Raw genomic sequence first — 8354 nt, 5'->3', positions numbered from 1 at the left:
GTGCCCTATGCAGCTGCGTAGTTTGCGTATGGATAGGGACAGCCCTGCGCCTCTGCAAGAGAGGGTAGTTAGGTCAATGGGAGAATTCTCCCATTGACCTAGTGCTGTCTACACTGGGGTTAAGTCGGTTTAACAACATTGTTCAGGGGTGTGAATTTTTCTGTCGAGGGTGGGGGAACTGGGGTGTTTGAAAGTTAAGTGATGCTGATGCTTGAGCTAGGGCTTGTCTACACTTGAAACGCTACAGTGGCACAGCTATAGCACTGCATTGTAGTACTTCAGTGTGACACTACCTACACCACCTGTGTAGTTAGTCCACCTCCCTAAAAAGGGGTAGCTAGGTCAACAGAAGAATTCTTTGTTCGATCCAATGCTATCTACAACAGGGGTTAGGTCCTATGTCGCTCAGGTGTGGATTTTTCACACCCCTGAGTGATGGAACTGAGTCAACCTAACTTTTTAGTATAGACAAGGCCCTAGTAATGCTGAGGGGAAGCAGCAGCTTGGGTTAAAACTGCTCATCAACTAATCCAATCATTCTGGTAATCCAATCACTCTGTGCTGCTAATCAAATCCCTCTGTGTGTAATTCCAGTGTTGTTTTGAAGTGCAGTAACTCAATTGAACTAACTCCAGCTAACTGTTGCAGTGATGTCAATGAAGACAAGCCCTTAGACTACAGCTGCTGCACCTCTAGCCCCGTTACCAGTAACTGGACAGCTGAGTTTAAGTATTCCCTAAAACTGTTATCCAACTGTCTCTACCCACCAAATGCAATAAAGACAGAACTGGTGAACAAGCCCTAAGCCAACCTGAGCGGTGTAGGCAGGGCCAGCTCAAGCCCTTCCAGTTTCAGTGGAAATGGCAGAAACTGAGTGAAGTTAGTTCTCATTGAAACAAGCTGTAAATTCCTTCTTCACGAGAGAGGTGTTTCTAAAAACTGCCTTAAAATTAATCTAGACTTGCCTCCCAGCTGAGAGACTTGGCGGCAGCTCTGAGCGCCTACCTCGCCTGAGGACGCCATGCGGCTTTCCCTCGGATGATTTCTTGTTGCCTCAGCGCCCTCTATGGACTCTGATGAGAAAGGAGCTGCCTTTCAATCTCAGCCAGCGCCAGACGTCAAGAGGTGCCACAGACACACGCACGGGATCCAGCGTGTGACATTGCAGCGTCTGTGCGGATTTCCAGCCCAGCGAACTCAACGGACGGGCTCGCCAAGGGGAGGAAACACAAGCGCTTCTTGCAATTCTTAACTGACGCCTAACTACGAAGGGGCTCTTCGCCGCTCAAGGGCAGGCTCAGGTTTAACATACTGAAGTCTCCCAGCGTGTATCAGGGAATCCCATTAGCTCCCCCTAACGCACGTGCGCTTTCATACGGCAGATGCGGCCATACAAAGACTCGCTGCAGCTAAGACCTAGGGGTGCAGGCTGAAGGGCTCGGACCCAGGCTCTGTGGAGCAAACTCCACCGCCAAGCGGGGGTGCAGCTCAGCCGGTCCGGGAGGGAGCGGAGTAAGAAATCACAGCAGAGAAAGGGCGGGCACAAATGAAGCTATAATAGGCAAGGGAGCAGGATGTGTTATTCCGGTGAACGCTGCGCTATAAATAAGCCGGTTTCTAAACGGTGTTTGGGTGGCTTCATCAAAGGAGCAGCATGCATACAGCCCTCCCCTTCCCGGTATCCCCACAACGGTGATCATGGCGGCAGCTGCTGCTGATCTTTCCCCTTATCTCCCTCCCACCCCAGCGCCAGACGCAGTGTCTCAGCTCGGCGCAGAGTGACCTTTCCCCAGCGCAGCCGGGAGAAAGGAGAAATGAGGGGAAAGGCGCGCCTAGGAATTCCCGCCCTGTGCGCCTGGCCCCATTTTAGCATATGCAAACAGACCGTCTTCCTGATTGGCCACCGCTCGATACCCCCCTTTGAAAAGGTGGCCCTTCATTGGCTGACTGATAAAGTAATGCAAATTAGAGAATCTTGCTTGCTCGCTCTCCCCTCCTCTTTTTGCTAGTGTGTGATGAAAATTTCAGACAGTGTGTAACTCTGCGCGTCTATTACTACAAATAAGTAGTTCCAGTTCCCCCTCCCTTGTATTTACTGCGGGCTGGGACTTTGCAGTCCCCGCCGGAGCCGTAGACCGCACGAAGACATCCCAGCGCGGTGTGCTCTACGGGAGGGGAAGTAATCCGACAGGCACAGCGAGGTGTTTTCCCACTCCCCCGCGGAGGGATATTTTGTCTCTCTTCTCCGCACCAAAACATTGAGAGTTAAGAGGCAGCTCCTGCTGTAATTGAGCTCAGAAGTGAGCAGGCACCGAGGAGGCTGCGCTGCTATTGCACCAGGGGTGACGGCTTCACTGCGGCGCTGGATTGAATTCGCAGTCACCCAGCGGCCCCGAGCAAGCGTCCTTCTAGCCGGGGCGGATTTTACCCACTTTCTCTGCAGCCCTGCTGGCATCTGGGGTTGCGTTCAGCTGCGCTGGGCGGTGGGAGAAGCAGAGCATCGCCCCCATTATTGATTGCTTTTTGTCGAAGGGCTCCACGCCGCTTCAGTTTGGAATCTTTGTGGCTGTTTATTTCTGGAGGCGTCTGTCACTCTCTGCTATAACATCAACTGCTGCTGGTGGACCGGGGAGAGCAGAGCGGGAGCCCGGCAGCCGCTTCGCAGCTCCCCTCCCGGGTCGGGAAGGAGAGCGCGCCGCTCCTCCCCAGCAGCTCGTTAATTGAATAATTAGCCCGGAGGACACACTCTACGCTTCGCTGCAGGATCTCTTTCCTCCCCCTTCCCCCGGCTCCTCTGGAAGATGTTGCTCTCTAAGTTTGGCTCCCTCGCTCACATTTGCAACCCCACCAGCATGGATCACTTGCCGGTGAAAATCCTCCAGCCAGGTACGCAGTGAGCGACTCGCTGGTTGTGACCCTGCCGCGGTGCGGTGCCCGTCGCTTTTTAATGGGGAGTTCGCAAGCTCCGAGGATTTCTCGGCTGTCACATTCCCTGCTAGCGTGTCGCCGCGTAGGGATGGGCACAGCTCCCCTGTTAGCGGGGTTGTTATGGGAGAGTGCGCCGCGTCCGCGTCCCCCCCTCCAGTGGGGCGTGTTTGGATATTTTGGCTCTGGGTGGCGGCTAGTCGGATCGCTGCTGGCGTACAGCACAAAAAAACCGCCTGGCTTCCCCTTGCTCGCTGAGCTTAGGATGAAGAGCCGCATGTGCCGGTGTGAACAGCCATGCGGCTCCCCTGGCGGGGCTTCCTCTCGCCTGCCTCGTGCCCTGCCTTCTTAATAATAGGGCGACTCCAACCTCTCTTAATTTGTCTTCCCGTTTCTAGCGAAATCGGAGAAGGAACCCTTCGATAAAGTCTACCAGGTGGGCTCCGTGCTGGGCAGCGGGGGCTTCGGCACGGTGTACGCGGGGACCAGGATAGCAGACGGCTTGCCGGTAAGGAGAAGGGGGGCTATTCATGGCTGCGTAGTTGTGTCTTGCTGTCTACTCGGGGCGGCGTGTGCGTGGCTGCAGGGTCGCGCGTCGCAGCCGCCCCAGCCTCGTCCCCACCCCGCTCTGACCGCGCCTTCTCTCTCCCCCAGGTGGCCGTGAAACATGTGGTGAAGGAGCGGGTCACCGAGTGGGGCACCATTGTAAGTATTCGCTGGGGAGCGGGTGTAACCGCGCGGTGGGTCCGAGGGAAGCTGGGAGCCGGCTCTCCCCCGCCCGGCAGTCACCCAGGCTGGCTATTGTTTGGGTGGCGAGAGGGCTGGGTCCCTCCTCCCGCCCCTGTGTTATTGTTTACATTGGGGGGATTTTGGCGGGGTTTCTTCCCCCGGCCCCTCCCCCTCTGACTGCGGCAGCCGCGGAGCCCCCCAGCGGAGCGGCGCTGGACTTCCCCAGCCCCCGCGCTGCTGCGGGAGACTCCGTGCACAGCGCGTGGGGTGTGTGCGCCCCTGCCTGGCGGAGCCTGCGTGTGGGGAAGGGGGGAGGCAGGCTGGCTTCCCCGCCTGGGCTGCACGGTGAGTGACCGCCGCCCTTGCCTCTTTGCGCTGCCCAGAGCGGAGCGATGGTGCCCTTGGAGATCGTGCTGCTGAAGAAGGTGGGCTCCGGCTTTAGAGGGGTCATCAAGCTGCTGGACTGGTACGAGCGGCCCGACGGCTACCTCATCATCATGGAGCGGCCCGAGCTGGTGAAGGATCTCTTCGACTTCATCACCGAGAAGGGGGCCCTGGACGAGGAGACGGCCCGGGGCTTCTTCCGGCAGGTCCTGGAGGCGGTGCGCCACTGCTACACCTGCGGCGTGGTGCACAGGGACATCAAGGACGAGAACCTGCTGGTGGATCTCAGGACAGGCGAGCTCAAGCTGATCGACTTCGGCTCCGGAGCCATCCTTAAGGACACTGTCTACACCGACTTCGATGGTATGTGCCCCTCCCATCCCCAAACTGCCTCCGTGCGGGTGAGACAGCAAAGCCCTGCGCCGGGGCTTACCCGATGCGCTCTCCCTGCGTGGTTTAGTCACATTCTTAGCTCCTGAGAACAACAACAAGGTGGCTCTGCAGCTGCAGTAGCTGGTCATAGATCTGCGGGTAATTTAAACCTGTGCACCGGAGGCGGTTGGGGGTGTTCTGTTGAGTAGGAAAGAAGCGATTCCAGGCAGTGACGCAGCAGTTTATATTTCCCTGCCTTGGAAAAGGCATTTTTCCTAGAGGGCGATCTGTTTACATTGAGGCTTCACCAGCGCCAGGCGTTCCCATCTTTGCTATGTGCAATGCATATATTTTGATTTCTAATTTAATGAATTACTCACAACCCAGCTGATGCCTGCATTGCAGATTTAAAATCCTGGGGTAAATTATATATGCCCCTTAAATGACTTAAATTTGGATTTTTTAATATAGGAAAACTGAAATGTTTCTTGCACATGGATGGAAGAGATGATAGATATATCTATATTTATTTTTCCCCTTGCTGTGAGTGTGCTTGATATAGATGAGGGACTTCCCCCTCCTCTTCTCTGTCGTCAGCTGCTGCACTTAACATCTGTTTTGTTGTGAAACCCGAACCTCCTGGCCATGTGACAGTCAGCATCACAAATTCCAGTTTTTGTTTGGTATCCAAGGAACAGCCTAGTGCTAAGGGAGGGCGGTTTCTAAGGGCCTTTTCAGAGAGCCTTTTTTGATTATTCTGAAAAATTAATTTGTGAGCAAGTCTGTATTTTGTTCACACTGTCTTGGAATTGGATAAAGCCGATTAGCTGTATGTAATCAGATCAACCTGAGTTTCACCTTCTGTTTCTCTTCTCCTTCTCCTCCCCCTGCCCCCTCCCCATTCCCTTTGTCCTTTTGTGTCTATTTTTGGTGTGATGCTGTAGACGCCACATGGTCAGTGAAAGGGAGCCATGCCTTAGTAAACAGTCAGCTGATGGAAGCTGTGTTATTCATCACAACAGAACAGCACAAGCTAATGGCCTAAATGTATGCATGGTGTAATTGTAGCCAGCTTCTCTGGACTTTCACTGGGGATGAATTTGGCCCACTATGATTTTTGAATATTTAGAATTTTTTATTCTTGTGTGGTTTGATATGCATGGGCAGCCCAACTAAAATGTTAGGGGGGGGAGAATAAAACTTAGTTTGCTGATGTTGGGGGATGCTATTTTTTCATTTGTAGGAACAAGAGTGTACAGTCCTCCAGAATGGATCCGATACCACAGATACCATGGGAGGTCAGCAACAGTGTGGTCCTTGGGAGTGCTTCTGTTTGATATGGTTTGTGGAGACATCCCCTTTGAACAAGATGAAGAGATCTTGAGAGGACGGTTATACTTCAGGAGACGAATATCACCTGGTGAGTTCAAACAAAAAAATTACTAACAATTTATGATAATGGCTGATTTTCTGTTTGAGATTCTTTTTGCTTTGTAGTCTAATGTCGTCTGTTTATTTCATCTGTTTCAGAATGTCAGCAGCTGATCAAATGGTGCCTTTCACTGAGGCCTTCAGACAGACCAACACTTGAACAAATTTTTGACCATGCATGGATGCACAAATCTGAAGTAGTGAAGTCTGAGGACTGTGACATAAGGCTTCGGACCCTTGATACTGATGTATCTAGCACAAGTTCAAGTAATGAGAGTCTGTGAAACACTAAGGACCTCGCAATGGGCGGGGAGCTACAAGCAGAAAGACCACAGTGCTGCTGCCAATACGTAGGAGGGGCTAGAAAAATGCATTCATTATTCTGTAGTTGAATCTTTGTCTGAGGGACTTGATTTTATTTTCCCTTTTTGCTGGTTTCTGCTTTGGAATGAGAAATTTCCTTTGGAAACGCTGATGTTTGGGAGTTGCAGGCCAGTACTTAGTCAAAAGACTGACCTTATTAAGAAAGCAGTGACCTCTTAAATACATGGTAAACTTTTTTGCTCTCATAGAGCCTGGACTAGATTTTTATTTGCTTTTGAGTGCCTTTTTGAAAGCTGCTTCAGTGGGACTTTCTTTTTTGAGCTGTGTATGTCCAAAGAAGATCCAGTTCATTATAGGATTTTGCTCCCTTTAGACTGAGTGCTGGAGGAAGCAGCTCCTATGATGCATTGGAGAACATGTTCGGTGATTGAATGAAGTAGTCCCATCCACTGGCGATGGAATACTTGAACACAGACATTTCACTCCTTCCAGTCCCCGTCCCGCCCCCAACCCACCTCTGCTGCTCCAAAATATTTCCTATACCCTGCATACAAATATGAACAGGTATATCCGCTTTTTTTTTTTTTTTTTTAAATCGGGAACATTCACTCTTGTTTTCTTTTATCATCTCTACCACTGGGCATGCGAAGCCCCTTTCTCAATCCCGCCCTCCCTCCACCCATCTCCTTTTGTCAATCTGCGAGTCTTAAAGTATGTATGGGCATGTTAAATGCACAATCAATGCAATATTCAAGGACTTTACTTTTTTCCATACCTGTATAATGTGTTTATGTAAATTTGGTTTTCCCATGTATTATACAGGGTTTTTTTTTTTTTTTTTGGTTTTTTTTTTATTTATTTGTTTGAAGTTTTAGAAGACCTCCCACAGTTTCAACTGTGGCTATTTATTTGCTTAATTTATTTGGTTAGAGTTCTATTCAACACTGCTTTCCCCCTTCCCCATGGGAATTCTAGTGGTTTGCCCATGACACTCTTTTCTGCATTCCTGTTAACTTTTGTTTAAAAAAACAAAACAATTTTTTTCTGACCTTACCAGTTTCTGTTGGAAGATGGAAAATGTTGTACAAAGTCTAATTTAAGGGAAATAGAATGACTTTAAAGTTTAGTATGCCTTTGTCTGGTATTCTACCAGTAATGTAAAGTAATGCTATTTGGAAGGGTTTTAAATTATTGACATTGTACAGTCTTTGTGTATTGGCTCTGGAAGGTAGGGTGGCAGAGTCATAAACATTAATTTATTTTAATAGCTGTGTTTCTGTGTTCTGGTTGCATTTGTGCAGCTTGGATTTGGATTTTTTTTTCTTCTGTTTAACAGTGTGAAATGTATGGAGATCATATTTTTTATACAGGTATTTCAATTAAACTTTTTTTGTATATAACAGTACTGTGTTGTGTATTCACTTGTACTCAGAATTACATTTCAGACCACACGGGGAACAAAGTTGTTACGTTCTCCAAATATTTATACTATAACTTTAAGGGGCTCCAGCAGCTGAGCCAGAGAATTAATAGGCTCTAACTTATCTTCTTTTCAGACTGTTCCTATTTGTTTAAGCACACTCACTTTGACTACATCTATGTGAACTTTCTTCAAAAAACAAAAATGGTGCTGCTATATAGAACTTGTGGATTTTGAATATGCTGGTACGTAAACTATTGTTAACATCCTCCTAAACCATAACAAAGAAGCCTTTTTCTACTTAATTATGGGTTACTATTTCACAATTGGATGTAGTGGAAAGTAAACTTACCCCATTTGGGGAGAGGAAAAATTTCCTGTGCATCAATCTGTACAATGAGGAGTCCAAGAAATGATGGCAGTTTCAACTAAAACACTTTTGAGAAACATGAGTGCTTTTGATTCAGAGAAGTTAGCTAGCAAACTACTCACAATATTCCCCTTACTATTTCAAATTTTATGTTTGGAATCAAATGTGACAGCCCAGTTTCACATTATGTAGGCCTATAGTGAAGTCAAGCCTAGGGTTGTGATTGCCATGGAAACAGACATGAATATTCAATAAAACTAGAAGGCTGAATTTGATAATCAGTTAATTAGGGGTGAACAGAAGCAGAAATGCCCACTTTCTGAAGCTTGCAAAGTTTGACAAGATTCCACCATTATAAAAGCCATGTTATAGGTTACTATGTTGAAGCACTACTATGTG

At 48.9% G+C, this 8354-nt stretch overlaps 1 protein-coding gene across 2 annotated transcripts; it reads left to right on the top strand.

The window, feature by feature from the left end:
- The first annotated feature begins 2686 nt into the window (after positions 1-2686).
- On the top strand, positions 2687-7567 carry PIM3 (Pim-3 proto-oncogene, serine/threonine kinase). Of its 2 annotated transcripts, XM_065405104.1 has the most exons (7): positions 2687-2886; positions 3324-3433; positions 3580-3630; positions 3947-3951; positions 4040-4401; positions 5654-5830; positions 5941-7567. In XM_065405104.1, the coding sequence occupies exons 1-7, from the start codon at positions 2802-2804 to the stop codon at positions 6123-6125; spliced, it is 975 nt and encodes a 324-aa protein (XP_065261176.1). In that variant the 5' UTR covers positions 2687-2801; the 3' UTR covers positions 6126-7567. The 2 variants fall into 2 exon arrangements, with proteins under 2 accessions (XP_065261176.1, XP_065261167.1); XM_065405095.1 differs by lacking the exon at positions 3947-3951 and having other exon boundaries at positions 4038-4401.
- The last annotated feature ends 787 nt before the right edge of the window (positions 7568-8354 follow it).

The sequence above is a fragment of the Emys orbicularis genome, chromosome 1, assembly GCF_028017835.1.
Source record: "Emys orbicularis isolate rEmyOrb1 chromosome 1, rEmyOrb1.hap1, whole genome shotgun sequence".
NCBI classification, from domain to species: domain Eukaryota; kingdom Metazoa; phylum Chordata; order Testudines; family Emydidae; genus Emys; species Emys orbicularis.
This window is presented reverse-complemented; position numbering and strand designations above follow the sequence as displayed.

What these genes read in the sequence shown, in the direction of transcription:
- PIM3 (XM_065405104.1), top strand. Translation starts at nt 2,802, where the DNA reads ATGTTGCTCTCTAAGTTTGGCTCCCTCGCTCACATTTGCAACCCCACC. An exon ending in GGTGAAAATCCTCCAGCCAG is followed by an intron (nt 2,887 to 3,323) that starts GTACGCAGTGAG and finishes TCCCGTTTCTAG; the next exon opens with CGAAATCGGAGAAGGAACCC. An exon ending in TGTCTACACCGACTTCGATG is followed by an intron (nt 4,402 to 5,653) that starts GTATGTGCCCCT and finishes TTTCATTTGTAG; the next exon opens with GAACAAGAGTGTACAGTCCT.